The sequence below is a fragment of the Callionymus lyra genome, chromosome 1 (genome assembly GCF_982586985.1).
Source record: "Callionymus lyra chromosome 1, fCalLyr1.hap1.1, whole genome shotgun sequence".
NCBI lineage: Eukaryota > Metazoa > Chordata > Actinopteri > Syngnathiformes > Callionymidae > Callionymus > Callionymus lyra.
In genome coordinates, this window is record NC_141818.1 from 24,884,766 (window position 1) to 24,903,936 (window position 19,171).

The 19,171-nt window shown below is 38.0% G+C and overlaps 1 protein-coding gene across 2 annotated transcripts in view; it reads right to left on the minus strand.

The window, feature by feature from the left end:
• Positions 1-640: 640 nt before the first annotated feature.
• LOC148088634 (zinc finger matrin-type protein 4-like) overlaps positions 641-19,171 on the minus strand; it is an 89,230-nt gene continuing 70,699 nt past the window's right edge. The window contains exons 6-7 of one of the 2 annotated variants that reach the window (XM_087798339.1): positions 13,274-13,370; positions 641-2,232 (exon numbers count right to left, since the gene is read on the minus strand). In XM_087798339.1, the coding sequence (XP_087654465.1) occupies positions 2,205-2,232; positions 13,274-13,370 (125 nt within the window). In that variant the 3' untranslated portion in view covers positions 641-2,204. The remainder of the gene's footprint in view (positions 2,233-13,273; positions 13,371-19,171) is intronic. The other variant, XM_087798340.1, reaches the window with a different exon arrangement.

The following is a 19,171-nucleotide window of genomic DNA, read 5'->3' on the forward strand; positions in this document are numbered from 1 at the left end:
TGAGCCACCAAATGACATTGCACTGTTGACAGTGTTTTTAAAATAATCAATTTTCTTCCTTCACTAATCCAGAAAACAATTAAATCATTTTATGTTGGTGTTCACCTAAAATAAAGGTAGAATCAACTAGGCTTGCAGTCTGATGGTCATCATGTTTTAATCATTCAATTAGGATCATCCATATTTAAGTGTGAACTGTCAATGGTCTTTATAAATGCTACACAGGAGTCAGTTTACTGCACATTATAGTAATGTAAAGAATAAAAGATCCATGTTATGTAAACCACCCACAATATTAATTGAACTGTTGAATGAATATTGTGGATGACATTAATTATAATGTTTTAAATAAATGAACCCTTTCAAATTGACAACCAACTGAATTTTTCTCCAAATGTTAATTTAAATTAATCCATCTGCACTTTGTTGTCACTTTACAAATGCAGTACTTAATTACAAAAGTTCTAAACATAATTAAAAAAAAAGAGCACATTGTACCTTAGGACAGAATTGAAGTATTAATAATTTTAGTTTGGAGGAAATATGTCAAAGGTCTTTCGATCGGGTAAGGACATACAGAGATAGCCGAGAAATCAACAAAAAACATCTTGAAAATTGTTGCAAGTTTCTTTAATTTTATTCTTAGACACAGCTAAGTACAGAACCATAGCACAAGATGAGTTGAAGATTTGATGAATGAAAAACCTCCCAAATAGAGACAAAGTCTTAATTCAACAGTAGAGCCCCCAGGTCCTTAGACTCCTCTTCAACTCCACTAAAGTATCTCAAACATACATTTATTGATTTGATCTCTTACAAAAGGACATTTAGAGAAGTTGTTGGTGTGAATGGCAGTAGCCTGCAGCTATGACATCAACCAACGATCTGACCACTCAGGATCAAAAGATTTCAGCATTTATTTTCATCATCAGCTACATTTCTGCAGTTGACAACACGATGGATAAAGAAAGCATGTATTCGTTTAACATGAAATTGCAAATGCTACATAAGCTTTGAGATAAATATATACATAGACCGCTGATCAAAATATTAATCGTGAGGTGGTGAAAAAAATCCAGAGCAGTTAGAAGAGCTTGAAAGTGCAAAAGGAAGAAACAGAAGCAAGATGCAATAATGCACAAACTCTGCATTTTAACTACAATAGGCTGATATGCTCCATAGTACACAAAATAAACAAATCTAAGAGTAGCAAAGTTTCCAAACTTATTTTACTTATTCATAGTTATGACCTAAGAACCTTGCCACATTCAAAACCAGAAAGATCATTTCCCTTTGCTATCAAATTGTAATTAACCTAAGTTATTGTCAAACTTTGTTCTTTGTGTTTTTTCTGACTCTTACTTCTTTGTCTTCTTTTTGTAATTGAAAGCTCTTTTGGAACTCTGGGTATGATCAGCCTGGAAAAATTCCATTATTTCAAGATTTTGATCAGCAGCATATTTATGCATAAAGCTGATTCACTCCTTTGAAACACTTAACAATATTAATATTTGACACAAAACTGTTGCCATTTGTTGACTACAGTTCCAAGGATGTCACTTTCGGTGTGAAAATGCAGAAACCACAAACACCTCCCTGAGATGAAGACCACACAGATGGCAGAGCTGCATTTTTCACTTCGAGAGGACTCAACATGTGGAATTCTTAACAAAGAGTCCTAGATTCATTCAAGTTAACTGTTGCCTTAATGACAGAGGTAAAGTCCACTGAATCCCGTTATTGTCATCAACTTTGTGTGCAACTGGAGGGTGTAAAATGACATCATACTTTGCAGTTATATGACATGGCTGAACTTTTTATTTAAGTAAACATCATCCATAAAGAGACTGAAGTTGAAAGTACCACCTTTTCTTCAGTTTTGACCTGCATTGTGTAGTTATTTTTATCGAGTCCATGCATTTTTGGAAGGGCTTTCGTTGTCCACTTGGAAACTGGTGCCGAGCTGCAGTGAGAATGTTGTATTTGACTCTCTTGCTGGTGAGGGACTCGATGCTACTTAGTGATTTAATATCGTTGCATCCCTCCATTTCAGCGTTGGAGATTGACAGTGAAAGACGAGAGAGTGACGAATGGCAGGAGGACATTGGGAAGTGGGCACAGGGCAGAGGCAGAAAAAGCGGGGCAAGCTGAATGCAGCTTGTCTGACATCAATCCAAAAGTTGTAAATTTCCCTTTTTCCAGGATCACTGGACACAAATTTGATTCTTCAGACTTTTTAAAAAACATATGGAGAGAAACAGAGAGAAAGAGAGAAAATCATTAGTAAGAGTGACAATGTAACATCAAAAACATTAGGCATAAAAACACTTTAACAGTCATTACCAGCACACACTGATTCGATTACCACCCATCATTCACATCTTCTGCAGTTGGTTGATTTTAATTTCTTTCAGGCCTTATAGGAAGGCATGGAAACCTTGGAAACCAAGGAGATAAATGAGCATTCCTAAGCAGTTTTTTTTTTTTTTGACGAAGAAATTGGATACGGTTTACAACCGTGCTTTGCCTTTTATCACTGGTTGCTGGTACTGAATGCATCATTGTTACCTTTATGCTTTTGCTCTTTGCACATCCTTCTTTGACTGCTCGTATGCTCGTTCAATGGTTGACAATTGTGTTACCAGCTAACAGGTAACAAAATAACGTGTCTACAGAGCAAACCACTTTTGAAAACTGACTTGAGGGAAAGCTGTTCCTCAGTCTGGTGGTCCTTGATGCACTGCAGCCTCTTTCCGCAAGGAAAAGGGGGTAAAATGTATGTTCCTCAATGTATTTCAAAACATTTTAATAAAGATAAGAAATGTAACCTCTCACCTTGTGCTATCTCTGGGTCAAGGTGACCCGAAGGCCTGAAAACAAATGTGTTTGTGGTATCCCTTGTGTTGCCTGTTGCCTTGTGTTCAGTTGAGGCTGTACATTTTGACCCAGAGACAACACAAGGGTGCTACAAACAGATTTGTTTTTGGGCCTTCGGGTCACCTTGACCCAGAGATAACACCAGGATTAAGTGACTTTGTACACTACGCGATATCTAGTCCAAATCTTTCATAACCAACAGTAAAATGTTTAAATTTCTGTAAATGTTTAATTTTAAGTCATTAAAATAGTCCCCTTTCGAATCCTAAATGTCTTCCTATATTAATGAACCATGAACAGTTGTCTGCCGTCATGTTCATGTGTTGAACTTGAAACCTGTGATATACTATGAGTAAAGAGGAAGGTTGCGCTTACTCCTAATTGATTTATTACTTCATCACATAATAAAACTAATTTTTAAAAAAACATGCAACATACAAAGGTAAGAGAGGTATTGTGAGTGTAAAAGGTTGTTACTCTATGTGCTTCGTGTTAAGGGTGTCCCCTGGGATCAAGTGTTAGAGAATTAAATGAACCAATTGTTTTTATATGAATGTTTCTCTTCTGCCAAACTCCTTCTTAACAGAAATTTAACAGAAATAAAACATTCAAATAACAGGAAAAATAATATTACTTCAATTGAGGCATCAGAATCTAGCGTTAACATCTGATAGTCATCCAAGGAACTCTTCAAAGCCACCATATATATATTATCCATTACTGCTTTACTCTTGAGGCAGAGAAGAGCTACATAAGTAATTCACATTACGAACAGTATAGGTTACACAGCAGCACGGCATCCGACAGCCTGGAAAATCTACACCACCTGACAGCGTGGATGTGTCTTCTTGCCTATTTCTGTAGTATATGACATATTGTGTCAGCGTATTACTTTGCCTGACCATTTTTCATCTATAATTAATCCCAGAGCCTACATTCCACAGTTATATTTTCCAAGCTCTTTGGAGTTAATTTCCTGTTCCAGTCCAGAGGATGTCACCTGTCCTGGCTGATTTTAAGGGTTTTAAGTATTTCTGCATAGTGTTAATTAATGTTTGAGGGATGCCAAGCAGTTTAGATAAATCCCTCAAAAGTGCCATTCTAAAAAGACAAATTACCAGATTTGGAATTCAATCACAGAGCCAACCAGATTTCTTCAACCCAAATAACAATACTAATAATAAATAGTTTCCCTGACCTGGTTTATACGTTAAAATGGTATGAACTTGGAATGGTTTGTTGTCTTAGTTTAAATGCAGCTGAAATTAAAACGGGCCATAATGATGTGTTAGTTAGATTTAATTAAATAAACTGAACAGAAGCACTACTTTTTTGACAAGTAAAAATAAAGCCACAGTCTTTTGGAGCAGGTAGATAAACAGACCACAAAATATTTTGTTTGGGGGCTAAAACTCCACACTCTAGTTGGATCAGGGCTTTTGTTGAACTCCCCGGGACAGCAGTAGGAGTGGGAGGCAGTACCAGGGACATATGCAGGCTACTAAAGACTAGGAGTAGCACACCACAGGTTTCCTCTATGTACTCTGGGGGTTAATTTGGAGCTCTGTAATGAGCTATCATACATTTTTGAAGTAAACAATCTTTTTATCTAGTTGTTATGTCTTTATTTTTGTTTAACAGCACTCTGTTATTACAGCAGCCAGATATTTTTATGTGTAAAAATGGACCCTCTTACAGAAGCTTTATTGTATTTTGCCCAAATAAGTATTTATCTTATTTAACCTACATCTTCTCTGTTCTGTTTTTGATTCCTAGTTTCTGTTTTATTTCCTGAGTTCTGTCTGAGACTCTCGGTCATACTTCGGTTCTTTTTGAATAAGATTGTGACAATGTGATCAGAAAACAAACAAACAAACACACACAAAAAGAAAATAACAACAACATCAAAAACAACTGTTATGCTGTCTATGGTTTTAATCAAGGAAAAATGGAACTAATCATCTGACACATTTTGACAGCAACGATTCTGTATTATAGAACGATTCTGTATTATACAAATCCTGTATGACCCAAAATGTTTACTGAACTCAGACAAAACGGAGGTTTTAGTAATTGGTTCATAACATTTTGGACAATCCTTAACTTCACTTTCGCTTCTGGCGGCGCCTGTGATTGGCAGCACCTGAAGTCGGCTCCTGCTATTGAGTGTTAAAAAAGTTGTTTTCAAATCTATTGATGCTAATATTATGCTCATATGTCAAAGGATGTGTCTCAAGCCTTATGGATTTATGATCGTGACTCTCTGTTTAGCATCAGAAAGTTGCTTGAGGACGTTTACAAACAGGACAGTTATCTGTCGTTTCCTCCTCCGTTTGTCATCGACACTGACTCTCCAGAATGTTGGCTGCTCTGTTGAATACCAGGTAGTTCCGCAAAAAATCGAGAAGAGGTTCCTGTTCTTGTGTACAAGTCAAGAGAAGACACAAGCTCGCCTGGACTCTGACGTCAGCAGACATGCTCAATGTCTGTGCTATATTCCTCCCTGTGATCTGTGGACCTCAACAGAGATCCTAGAGCCTACAAAGCACAGGAGTGGTGGTTAGATATTTTCATTTCCTCTTTTTACTTCTGTGTTTGCTCTGGAGCTGCCCTCAAGGTCCAGCTGTAACCCACTGGAGTAGCCTTCGAAAGGTCCCGCTATGCTCTACTGTCACTGCTTTAGTGACATCATCAGCGCTGCATATCGGCCTGTTGAATGCTCGCTCCATTGCAAATAAATTATTTTCTCTGAATGATCTCTTCACAAGAGAATAGGATTTATTTTTTTTTTATTTCAGAGACATGGCACAGAGAGGAAGAGTTTATCCATCTTAATGAACTTGAAGGGAAGCTTCGCCCCTGTCGTCTTGGGGGTTGTTTGGCTGTTTTGTATAGAGATAGTTGTTAATGCAATGTGATTCAGACACAGGAATTCACTTCTTTTGAGTCCCAGATGATCTTGGTTAGTTCTACAAGAACTTTGTATTGTGTTTCAGTCTACTGTCCGCCTGGTCCTGTGGCAGTGTTCTTGAACAACTTTAGTGACTTTTTATCTTCCATTATTCAATTGGAATCTGTTCTTATTCTTGGAGACTTCAATCTTCACGTTGATGACATCATATCTCGCTCTGCTAAATAACCTATAACTTTAACTTGAATTTGTTTAACCTGGACTTCATCCCTGAGTCTAAGCGCTTTAAAGTTAGGTGTCAGAGGCGTGTAATATCAGCCGATACTGCAGACAGTTTTTCTGCTGTTTGACTCTCTTTTCTTCAATGATTGCCTTAACCTGGACAATTTGATTCACTGTTTCACTAATGATTGTGTTGAAATACTGGATCAAGTGGCACCTGTTAAATCGAACAATGACAATTCAGAAAAAACGGTGCCCTTGGACAAATAAAGATCTCCTGAGTCTGAAGAGACTTTCTGAAGTCCACTAAACTTGAGGTGCACAGACTTTACCTCAGTGATCTGATGTCCTCATTCAATGAGATGATGGAAACTGCCAGATCTGATTACATTCGTAAACATATGTTTAAACATAAGAAAAAACCCAAAGTGTTGTTTGACATGATCAATTCTCTCGTGTCCACTGCTCCTCCAATCACCCCTGACTTCTGTGAAGCTGACAGCAATGCTTTGTTAAGATTTTTCAGTGACAAAATTAAATTGATCAAAGAAAAAATCGCTCCCCTTCTGTGTGGAACCCTTGCTGTCAGTGGGCCTTTCTCCAAGTTGTGGTCCTCCTTGAACGTTGTAACGCTGGCTGATATTTAGACACTGGTGAGCAAGATGAAACCCTCCTCTTGCTGTCAGATGTCCTTCCCTGTAGGTTCTTTATTAGGATGTTTGATAATTGGCCCCTTGGTTACCGAAAATGGTAAACCTCTCCCTTTCCACAGGAGTTTTTCCAAATGCATTTAAACATGCCATTGTGGAGCCTTTACTCAAAAAGCCAGGCTTAGACCCGACTGACCTCAGTAATTTCAGGCCTCTTCTAAGCTCCCATTCTTGTCCAAGATCCTGGAGAAGGTGGTGTCTGAGCAGCTGTCATTGTTCCTGGATCAGCGACATCCATGAGAAGTTTCAGTCTGGCTTCCGCAAACATCACTCAGAGACAGCCTTACCGAAAGTGTCCAGTGACATCATGATGTCAGCTGACTCGAGAAAGTACACTGTTCTGGTTCTCTTGGATCTGTCCTCAGCCTTTGACACAGTTGATCACCAGATCCTGCTGAGAAGACTGAGGGATGAAGTGGGACTGTCTGGCTCTGTATTACAATGGTTCTTGTCATACCTTTCTGGGCGCAGTTTCAGAAAGTCTGCCGATCAGATAAGGTCTGAATGTGAAAGGTCTGAATCAGCGGATCTGTTGTGTGGAGTTCCTCAAGTTTGTGTTTTGGGTCCTATTATTTTTGCTTTCCTTGATTTCCCTGGGTAAAATCATTCAGAGATTTCTTGATGTTTTTGCTGATGGCATTCCAGCTCTACTGCTCATTTGTTCCAACTGAGCCCCAGAGGCTGAACAGCTTGATCAATTGTTTGCTAGAAATCAAACAATGGCTGTGTGAAAACACTTTGCAGCTAAATGTAGACAAAACTGAAACTCTGGTTATTGTGCCTGATGATAAAGCTCCAGGGTTAAGTCGGTACTTGGGTGACTTAGGCCAGTCTGTCAAACTGAGCCTGAGAAACCTGGGTGTTGTATTTGATAAAGACATGTCTCTTGTGCAACACTGTAGAAAACTGACCAGAAACTGTTTTCGTCAACTAAGACAAATCTCTCAACTTAGGAAAATGATGTCACAACACAATCTGGAGCTTGTAAGCCATACAATTGTGTCATCTTGTTTAGACTATTTTAACAGTTTATTTTCGTGTCTCAACAAGAAGGATCTTGATCTTTTAAGTAAATATTTTACCTGTGTATTGTTTGTGATTGTTAAAGCGCTTTGGGACCCTAGTCAAGAAAGGCACTCTAGAAACAACCATTACTTACTTACTTACATAAAACAAATCTCATGGACTTTACATTTCAAGCATCTCAAAAATCTGGCATTTCCTTCCTTTGGACGCTGCTTTTTTTGGTTAAAGGAAGTTCTTTTATAGATGCTCTCCAGGAATAACCATCCTGATGACCCATTTGAAGCACATCTAAAGCAGGAGACATGCAACAGAGCAGCAATACAAACGCTGTCAGGAGCATCCAAAAACCTATTAAAAGGAATATGTTTTCTGAATCACAATAAGGAAAAGTGTCAGGGCACATAAGCATGAGTCTTTTCACGGTTTGTGATTGCGCTTGTTTGTATGTGCAAAGCTTTGCTTGTTCAACAAAGGTTGTGTGAAAGGCATGAGCGATGACGGTGGTGGTTTGTGACAAGCCAAAGGAAGTCTCCAGGGGTCCCTCAGTCCCCAGGCTAGCCCTCTTGCAATGACTTGCGTGCCTCAGTGAACACTAAGGGAACAGTGGATGGACCTGTCAATGACTCCCAGAGGGATACAGCTGTCGAGGAAATGCACTGCTGCTTCCTGTTACTCTCAGCGACACAGACGTTGTATCTGCTGTTATTGTAAGGTCAGTGGTGTGTATAATATTTTCTTATATGAATAATATGAACCACAGGACACCCACAGAAACAAAATAGTAAATTATCATCATTAAATAACACCTGCACTCACCAGGATTCTTATTTATTTTATAATTGTGAAATGATCAGAAGACAATGACCCTCTGACAGGACACCAACTGATCTGCTTTTTAAAAGCCAAGTTACATTTTTCAACTCTTCTTCACTTTTTCTTTGTCACTTACATTCCACAGGAACATTGAGATATATTTGGTAATCTTTTAAGGGGACAACCCACGTGTTTCCAAAAAGAGACCTGCTGAGCATACAGAAATTGCTTATCCTTAAAGTGCTGGATTTATTTTTGAAACTAGGAGGAGTATCCAAGCTCCCTTAACATTTATTCAATTAACATGTCTCCATGCTGACAAACGCCTATAATTGAACAATCACAGCAGAGTGGGTTTGGTTATGGTTTAAGATTTAGTCTCCAGAAAAACGAAGCGTTTTTTAGTGGGATTGGGCGCAATTTCGAATGTAAACATTTAAATGAAAAGAGAGTTTTGTACAAAAGACACATACCGATGAGTACAGTCGAAGTCAATGATCAAGACACTAAAATTTTAAAAGATAGATTTAGCTTCAAGGTATGAAATTATTGGAGAAGGATCCGGTAGATATGAATAGAGGGTAATAAGGAAGGATTAACTATAACTTAAATGGCATTTTATATTTGATGAATATGCTATTGAAATGAGTGGCCTTCATTTTCTTGGAAAGAATTAAAATGAAATATATTCTCATTTCAGAAGAAGGAGGAAATTGGGTGACTGTGCTGGTGTCTATTGCTCTGTTAAAGCCCACTGCGCTATTCAAACAGACTCACAAAAATATGTCTTTTTTAATTGCATGAAAAAAAAAGTATTAGTGGAAAGAGATTTTACTTCAATGAAGGAAAACAGTATTTTATCAGAACTATGTACTTTCGTTGTAGAAGGCACACAGTGTTTAATAATATTTTATCTAAATGGACATAAACATGCACCTTATCCGCTTGACACTGCGCTCATGCACTAGGACAGTGGTTTCAGATAGTGGTCGGTGATGGATGAACATCCAGGGACCAGGTGATTGGACAATGATTACACTGATGCCCTCAGATGACCTATCGAGCTACTTTGGAAAAAAATCATCATTCTTACAATCCGCGTTTTTTGGTGGTTGAGTTCTTTCAAGATTATATATTGTTTCCTAAAAAAATGTTTTTGTTATTTTTTTCTTTGATAGTTAAAATCCAGGACTCTTTAAACATGATTTAGAGTAAATATGAGTTGATGAACCTTATAAAGCAGTGTCCACTCTTTCAGACCTAACTAATTCTTAGTTTCTGCTCTATAATCTACTGCTTTGAACAGCTATTCTAATGAAGATTTAGAAAAAGAGTCAGTTATAAGTCACTGCTTCATGAACGAATACAAGCTCCTCCAGAGAGGTATTCTGCATTTTTAACAGTGAACATGGCCAGCAGTACCAAGCTTTAACAACACACTGCATTGGCAATTCTCCATCAATCAGTCCCATAAGCACTTTACTATAAACTAATTATATAGGGAACCACTAGTCTGAGGAGATCAGGTCAGGGAATGGATCTTGGGGCAGATGGAGGAGGAGAATGATTACAATTTATGTTTTTCATTTGTTGAAATTACTTTTTTAATAATTTAAGGACTTCACTCTAGAATTGATTTAGCTTTTAAGTTGACAATGGACTGTATTAGTCCCTGTCTCCTCGCTCCTCTTCAGAAATACTGTATCCTCCATATAAATAAGGTGAGCTGAGCTATTTTTACTGTTCACATTTCTCAGTCTGGAGAGTGATGGGGCTGTACATGTACGCAAAAGCTTCTTTTGTAGGTCCAGCTGAGGCGACCATACTGCTACTATAAGTAAAGAGGTTACTTTCTTTGTTGTTAGGTCCCTCTGTCAGAGTTCTAAAAGATCACAATTAAAACATATTTTGGTGTTTAAAAAACTGCTGACATTAAAGAATTGGGATGGGTGAGACACTCATTAACAGTCTGGTTTAGTTGTCCGACAAAATTGGATAGTCTGGATGTAAAGAAGATGGACCTACACATCCATAGTATAAAGCAACTACTGAATAGGGATTCTAATAAGGGATAGTTATCAAGTAATGTTTAAATTTCACAATATTTTAGTTTGTGATTCAGTGTCAGTTTCGGCCTGAACCAGCCCTTTTAGTTCAGATGCTATAGGCTTAGATTCTTAAATATATGTCACTATCTGTATCCTTCTTTCCTGCATTATATTCATCACCTCTGCAGGTTAAACGCACACTTTTATTGTCCATCCCTCCCGGAGACCAAGGACTCCATCTCCACCTCCGGAGATGCTGCTGGTGCTGTTCATACATATGTTTGTGTATATTTGTATTCAAACATAACGTTTAATCATTTAACTTTTTCCATGTTCATTTAAAGGTTACTTCTCAATATCCCTAGTTGGTAACATTATACAAATAAAGCAAAGCTCTGACCAATCATAACAAAGCAGGCGGGATCAGGATAAAACTTAACTAAACCCACTTAGGACTGAAACGCTTAAAATAGGAGACCATGAAGGCTATTTTCTACTTATAAGAGAGCTACAAGGGAGTCCAATATAATTTTAAAAGAACCAGAACAGGATAGAACCCCTTTGAATTTAAATATTTATCAAGGTGAATGACTTCTTTGCCTTCCAGAAATACATATCCACTGAGGGAGGGATAAAAACACCTTCCATTTTCTACAGAATCCATTTGATTTCTAAGTTTGCAGTTAGTCGGTCAAAGCAAATGAACATTGCTTGAAGCCATTTGTTCTAGTCCAGGTCCTAATTGAATTTCCTCCATTATTTCCTTCACTCTCAGTGAAAACCAATGAGTAAGGTCGGTAAGATCCCTTTCCTGTTTTGTGACATTTCAATTAGGAACCCATTCTTTTTCTGATTAGAACTTTTTCTGACCTGAATCGGGTCAATACAATGGACGCCAATAGTGAAATTCAAATACGGACTCAAAATTAAGATCATTTGTAATTGAATTGCTGGGATCTATTTTTCCTTAATCAACTATAGTCTTACTTCAACTGTATAGTGTCTTGAGATAACTTTGTTATGATAAGACACTTTAAATAAAATTGAATTGAATTGAATTGAATTGAATTAATTACGAGGTTTTCATAGTAACTGCCTTGTGCAAGAAGGGATTCTGAGGTTGGGTTTAAATCAACACTTAATGGTGACATTTCTCTTTTTTAAAAGGGCAATTTAAGCTTCTTTTTTTTTTTTTAATTCTTCTGTGTAATACAATACTATACCCTGAAGGTGATGGCTGTTGTAGTGGAGAAGTTAATACTGAAGATTTAGCGCTGAAAATCTATTGGCTCTGAAAACGTCCATGGTAGGTCACTGTGAAGCTATAGTCTCTATAGACAGGCAGCTGTTCCATCCTGGCATATACCGTACACAACATTTACCACATCATCTGCTCACACTCCTCTACCAACGTCACTCATTATGACGGTGATTTTATTACTTGTATCAAGTTAATGACGTAATAATGGTCAATTATGACGTAATAATGGTCTTCACTCCTCCTCCAGGCAGCTTTAGTCACGCCTAGCTTTGTTTATACATTAAGTCCCTTGGAGGGAGATTGATGATGCTGCCTGACGAACCTCGATGTTTAACCAATCACAGGAGAGAGGGTGTGATTATCGTAAACAAGATTTCATCTCTAGAAAAATAAAAGTGTTTTCAGTGGGTTTTTTCTAATGTTAAAATGTGTAATGAGTTTACACCCTGCTATACATACAGGTCTAGTGTTGGTGTATTTTGCAGTAATTTCATCGGACAAATGACACGTTATACTTTGAATTTCTGATGTTTTGTGACATGACTGCAGCCAGTGCGTGTAAACGACATTAAGCGAATGACAAAAACAGACCGGAGGCACCGTTGCAGGCAGCAACCCCGGATGGCTGGCTCTGGTGGCGGAGATGTGGTGGTTGCATGTTGTCTGTAGACCCCGAGAGACATATGCTCAGTGGTGTGTGTGCAAGAGTGTGTGTCGCGTGATTTGCACGAAGGAGAACAGTGCAGACATCCATGACTAAAGCATTGGGGCTGTTAAACGGTATGCGTCTCATGATGGCAGCATCTTCTCTGGACATGTGTGGGCTGGAATTGCTGAGCAGCAGATTAATTCTTGGAATTGAATTGTGTAAGACTATTAATTCACACCTACTGCCAAAAACCCTGCACACTTTTCTAAAAAGTAAGTAAGTAAGTCATATTTGTGCTTTTAGTGGAGTGATAGGTTCTAGAAAGAAAAATCTGCATTGAAAAGAAAAGCTTTTTTTGCTTCCTTGTTTGCTGAACATGTGATGTAAGTATGCAAAACTGTTAAATCAGGTGTTTAGAAGTAATTTCCTTTTTTTGTAGCTGTGAGAACTAAATACTTATTTAGAAAATTCTTCAACAAACACTGATCTGCTGTTGTGTTCGATGTGCAGCAATGGGTACTCACAGAAGAAACAGATAGAGGCTCATGTGAAGTTTTAGCATTGCAGCTCCCTACAATGTGCTCATCACTTATGCATGCACTGTGAAACACAGGAATGTAAAAGTCAAATACCTGTTAAAGAAAAGTATTAGAGCGGTGGGATACATGAGAGCAGGATTTTGGTCTGCACAAATGAGAGCATTGAAAACTGAGAAAGTTTTAACACTGTAGTAATATGTTGGTTTTATTCACTTACTTGTTTTGGTGCTTTGAGCCCTGCAGGTGTGCATGGTACTGTGCCACTGAGTTTAATGTGACGCTGCATACATCGCATGTGTAGCTTCTTTTCAGTCCTGCAATCAACAGATTATTGAAATTATTATTATGTTGAAAAAATGATAACATTGCACAAGTAAAGACGATTTGTTTGATACTGTGTTGCTGAAATAGTTTTTAGAACTTGATATTACACCTTACAATGAAAGAAATGGCATAATCCAGCATTTCCTAGATGTTCCTTAGTCCTAACAGTGTGTATTTGTATCATGAAACTTACAATCATGGTATATAACCATTTTAATTTTTTTAATACAATCTTTAATACATTGAAGAAAGATTGTTGTGTTCTAAACAAGGTTGGACAGATAACACAGTCACATACAAACACACAGACACATAGAGTGAGAATACCTCTATATGTGACGCACAGTGATGGGTTTACTGGTCCTAAAATGCCATTCCTGCTACCTAAGAAAGCTACAGAAAGCTCCTACTATTTAAACTGTGAAAATAGTATTGCGTCAAACGATAAAAAAAGTCACGAAACGAATTTCTCAGACTCAGTTTCAATGAGTAATAACTAATGTATCAAAAAAGGAATGTTTAATTGAAAGAAACCAGTTTAAAATTGTTTGCTTTGATTTCAAACTTTGCTCAACTAGTATAACATGCCAATTTGTACACGTCTATGTTTCAACCATGTATTTTGGTCATAAATAGGAAATTTCTTCTATAAAAATCATTCAGCATTTTTTAACAAAACTTCAATTTCCATTTTTCTCTGGAAAATGTAGTGCTTGCAAACATGATTTGTCTTCATGTTGGTACCCACAATGTTCTGCAGGATGGACTAAGGTGGAATTCCGTATGAAGCGGGAGCAGGCTGTATATTTCAACATTCAGCCTACTTTCCTGAAGCCTATTCCAGCTGCTCAAGGTGAGAGGCGAGGACCACTGTGAAAAGGTCTCCTGCCTATAACAGAGACAAACAACCATCTATACCTACAGATGTATTAAAGTAGTTAATCAACATCTGCCTGGTCATAACATGTGCAAGTACTGGGAAAAAACTTTTTAGAGAAAGGAAATAAATTCCTCTAAGTTAGAAGTAAAGCAGCATCATTGTTGCTGTGAGGTGCATACAAATCTTGCATCTTCACAATCTGGTTTTAGTGAATTGTTTCTTAAGATGCATCACTCAGGTAAAAACGGTAAAATAATATTTCGTAATGCACTGGCATAGCAAATATCCCTGCCATAGGTAATTCAACAGGACTATAAAAACTAAAAACAACTATCATAAATTGCATCACTCTTGAAAAATAACAAAACAAAGAAAATATCTCTTTTTGCGGTAGTACATTTCAAAGTCAATTTAATATAGGGCTTTCAAAAAAAAAGAGAATATTATTATATCTCAAGGGTTGCGATTTTACTTCATTTTAAGTTGATTTCATTTTCGGGCCTTCCTGTAGTCACGTGACTTACAAGTGGCGCCGAGCGGAACAAGATAGAAAATCGTAATCACTCCACATTAACCCGTTGATCAATGAAGTCGACAGAAGTTAAAGAGCAGCAGTACTGTATATGGCAACTGTGTGGATAAAATGCTAACAGTGTCTTAATAACATGTAGTATCAGCGTCACAACCAAACTCTTCAAACATCTGTATGACTGCAACACACGGAGTGGTGAGTTGATACACATGAACAACTAGTATGAATGAATGAACCTCCAGTGTTTTCAACATGTTTACATGACACCAGTTCGTCAATTTGAATTGAGACCTGCTGCTGGCATGTCTGAGTGTGCGCACGCACTGATGGCTTGTTTGTGTGTGTGTGCTTATCCAAAGTTAATAACCTTGTACAATCACACAATTCACAACATTACAATATATTAATAAATGAATATATTATTTTTTATCACAGGAGATGCACTTATATATGACAGTAGTGTAGAGTAACAAGAGCAACGGTGCAAGAATGTACTGGAAGAACAGTTTGTGCACTTTTCTTTACTCTGCACTGAGATTTCTGTGATTTATTTTTTGCTTATTAATATAAATGTTTACAACTGTAATTATAGTAACTAAATTAACCTTCTCTACCTTCTGTTTATTCAAATGTATGCATTTTCCTTTATCTTAAAATCCCTTTACAACTTTATGTTAACAATCTCGAATAAATACATTTTACTGTAAAGTTAAATGGCATTAGGGAAAAGTGCATTAAAGGGAACATTGAAAAAATTATTTGCTATTTAATCACAATTGCAATATTTAGGAAAATAATCCCAATTATATTATTTACAATAATCGTTTGGCCCTAATTTAATATCTCAAATTGAATCTTTGGCATCTTAACAGGTATGTTAAAATAAAAAAACAGCATTGTGTCATCATCATAGGAAAGATTTATTTGAATGTTGAGATTATATGCTGTATTTTATCACATTTCCAATGCTAGGCAGTAAGAACATAGCTTGGTACATAAGAATGTCATTAGCTGCGTTTCTTCATATTGATGTGTAAATACATCACTTGCTCACTGTTCCCTTGATTCAATGTGATTACATTCCCACCAGAAATATCTTATTTCCAGCCACAGGGGATATTGTTTTATATTCAATAAAACAAAGCAGCCCAAAAATTAGCTAATATGAGTGTTCAATCACATATGAGAATTTTCTGGATGGATTATGTGTTGAGTGAGTGGAAAAAAAATAGAGGGATTAGTTGCTGCTTCATGTAGAGGAAGGGTTGATCAGAAGAAAACAAGCAATTTCAAAAGGGTAGTTGTTTGAAGTTGAGCTGATTGCTTTAATTTATTATATCCTGTTTGATATGTTGGGAGTGTTTTAAATGCTCAGTGGCACTTATTAAACCAGCTAGTTTATGTGAGCAAACTTGTATATTGGCTCATAATCACAACACACTTATTTTTATTGTTTTGACTGGATGTATGAAGCACAGCTATGGTGAACCTCATTTATCTGGTGTATGGTTTACTTCCAGCGGGCAGAGCAGAAACCAAAATCCCACAGTCCCTACCAGCTCAGTGCAGATTAGCGTTGAGGCAGCGAGAGTTCAGCAGCTAAAGAGGAAACAATTCTCCCTCATGAGTTGAGGAAGATGCACATACTAGTAATCATTTGCTGTGAGATCAGGTACGTTCAAGTCAGTGGAACTTAACATCCATGTTCACTTCTAAAAAGCCTTCCTCAGTAGCTTGGATAGTTTTTTTCCCTCTCAATATTGTTTGTTAGAACTCAACTCAAGCGTACACAAGAATAAATATTTAACTGTCCATCATTTAGCCAAGGCTGCCGTTCTAGATGCTGAGTCCAGGGAGCGGCAAAAAGATCAAGTGGGCGTAGTGGCTCAGGGAAGAGCAAGCTTGGGGCTGGTTCCAACACATCGGCACAGGGAGTGCAAGAGCAAAGAAAGGTGAAGGCTGATTCAGGAGGAGGTTAGGGCTATAGTGGATGAAGAGGGAACCAGTAAAACTGTTGTCTCAGGCAACAAGGTGCAACAAGAAAACACTGAGATTCCCTCAACACACCATCAGCACCACCTTGAGGCCTGATTACTTATTTTTGTTGGCCAGTCACTCCATAGAGCCCTCAGCAGTGTTCATCACAGGTAGAGCCAGGACCAGAGGAATTAAGAGGATCACTGAAGCAGCGGAAAAGGCTTCAACATGGCTCTGGATCCGGAGGGAAAGTCTATGGGGACAAGTTAGTGCCACCTGATCAGCCGTGGTGGGGTCGCCTGGAAGAGAGTGTATGATCATTGAAAGACCCGAAACACCCGATGACTGCAGGTGACATCACTGATGATGTGTTCAGGAGCATCAGATGATTTATTATCAAACTTATTCAAAAACTAAAAAAATATTACCAACCACTGGATTGGAAAAGCCTAACATAGGAGACAATAAAAATGTATTGCGTTTCAGGCCCAGAGTCACAAAAAGCCAATCCCATCTATTATTGACGATTCAGACAAGACACCTGTAGGTTTAAAGCCTGGATTTACCAGCATTGCATCTTACACTGGATACTTAGGCCCCTTTAGTGTACAAGTAGAGAGTCTGCAGAGGAAGATCAGTAGCTACCTCCGTAGATGGTTGGGATTGCCACACAGAGTGCAGGACTACTGTATATGTGGAGACCAACAAACTGTAGGACTGCATAGATGAGGCAAACGTTCGGTCAAAGAACCAGGAGCTGGTCGAGCTGTATTTTTCAGACAAAAATGGAATATAATTTCAGTTTCACTTAACAGTGTCCTTTCATTTAAAAGGACAATGTGCAATTCCATTAAAAATATGGCTGCATTTCCATCTCTAGTCTTCAAAACTGAAAGCTGCAAAACATCAAATAATTAACAACAGCATACCAGACAACACAAAATGCATCATCCACAAGGACCACAACAAGAAAAACAGACAAAACAAACAAAAAAAAAAAAAACAAGATTCAAAACTGATTTAGTCTACATGGATTTAATAATGTGATGCAATCCTTTAATTCTTCTTCTTTGGGGTCTAAGTGTCCACTATGAATAGGACACAGTGACAGAAGGACTTTCAGACAGCCTCTTTGTCACTTCGTTAATTGTGTGTGAGTCTCAGTTACCTTAAATGCATCCCTATTTAATTTTGGAAACAGGAAACCGCTAAATTTAGCCAACACTTGTCTGACCTGTCAAGCACCTAGCAGATTATTAACGATCGCAATGTCTGCGGCTCATAATCTTAGTATTTAATCTTTGAGATAAAATGTGACACACTTTCTCTGTTCTGAGCTGGTGCTGAAACCAAGCTCTCTTCTAATAAGCTGTGTTGTCATGGCTACTCCCTCGGGCCCCAAAATAGATCTGTTCTGATAGCAGTGGCGGAGCAAAATCTCACATGGCTAATCAGTGTCCAGGGTCCGTCGACGTGTTTTCTATTCCTTAAATCTGTGGTGCTTAGACTTCTGCATAAGTGACCAGTTTATTTACTGAAAACATTTGTAAAGCTGGTTCATGAATAATTGTTAACTAAATTTGTATTTTTTTACACCATGATGCACTTTTACTTTTACTTCCTCCCTTCATGGGTCGCCACAGCGAATCAACCTCCTCCATCTTACCCTGTTCTCCGTGTCCTCACACCAACCAACTTCATGTCCTCTTTCACTATGTCCATAAACCTTATCTTTGGTCTTCCTCTACACCTCCTGCCTGGCAGTTCCAACCCCAGCATCCTTCTACCAATATACTCACTATCCCTCCCCTGTACATGACCATCTCATTCTGTCTGTTCTATATCACAGTCTGACCTTTTCTCCAAAACATCTAACATGTGTAGATAAACATCTAACATGTGCTGTGCCTCTGATTGACTTATTCTTGATCCTATCCATCTTCATCACTCCCAAAAAGAACCTCAACATCTTCATCTCTGCTACCTCCAGCTCTGCTTCCTGCCTTTTCCTCAGTGCCACTGTCTCTAGACCATACAGCATGGCTGGTCTCACCACTGTCCTGTATAACTTTCCTTTCACTCTGGCTGATACTCTTTTATCACAAATTTGCCCTGACACCATTCAATCCAGCTTGAACACGTTTCTTCACCTCTTTTCCACAATCTTCACTGCTCTGTACTGTTATATACTTAAAATCATCAAGCTTCTTCATCTCCACTCCCTGTAGCCTCATGGTTCTAATTGGGTTCCTCTCATTTACACACATATATTCTGTCTTGCTTCAACTAACCTTCCTTTCTCTCCTTTCTAGAGCATATCTCTACCTCTCCAGCTTTTCCTCCACCTGGTCTCTGGTCTCCCCCCAGATCATCTGCAAACATCATAGTCCATGGATATACCT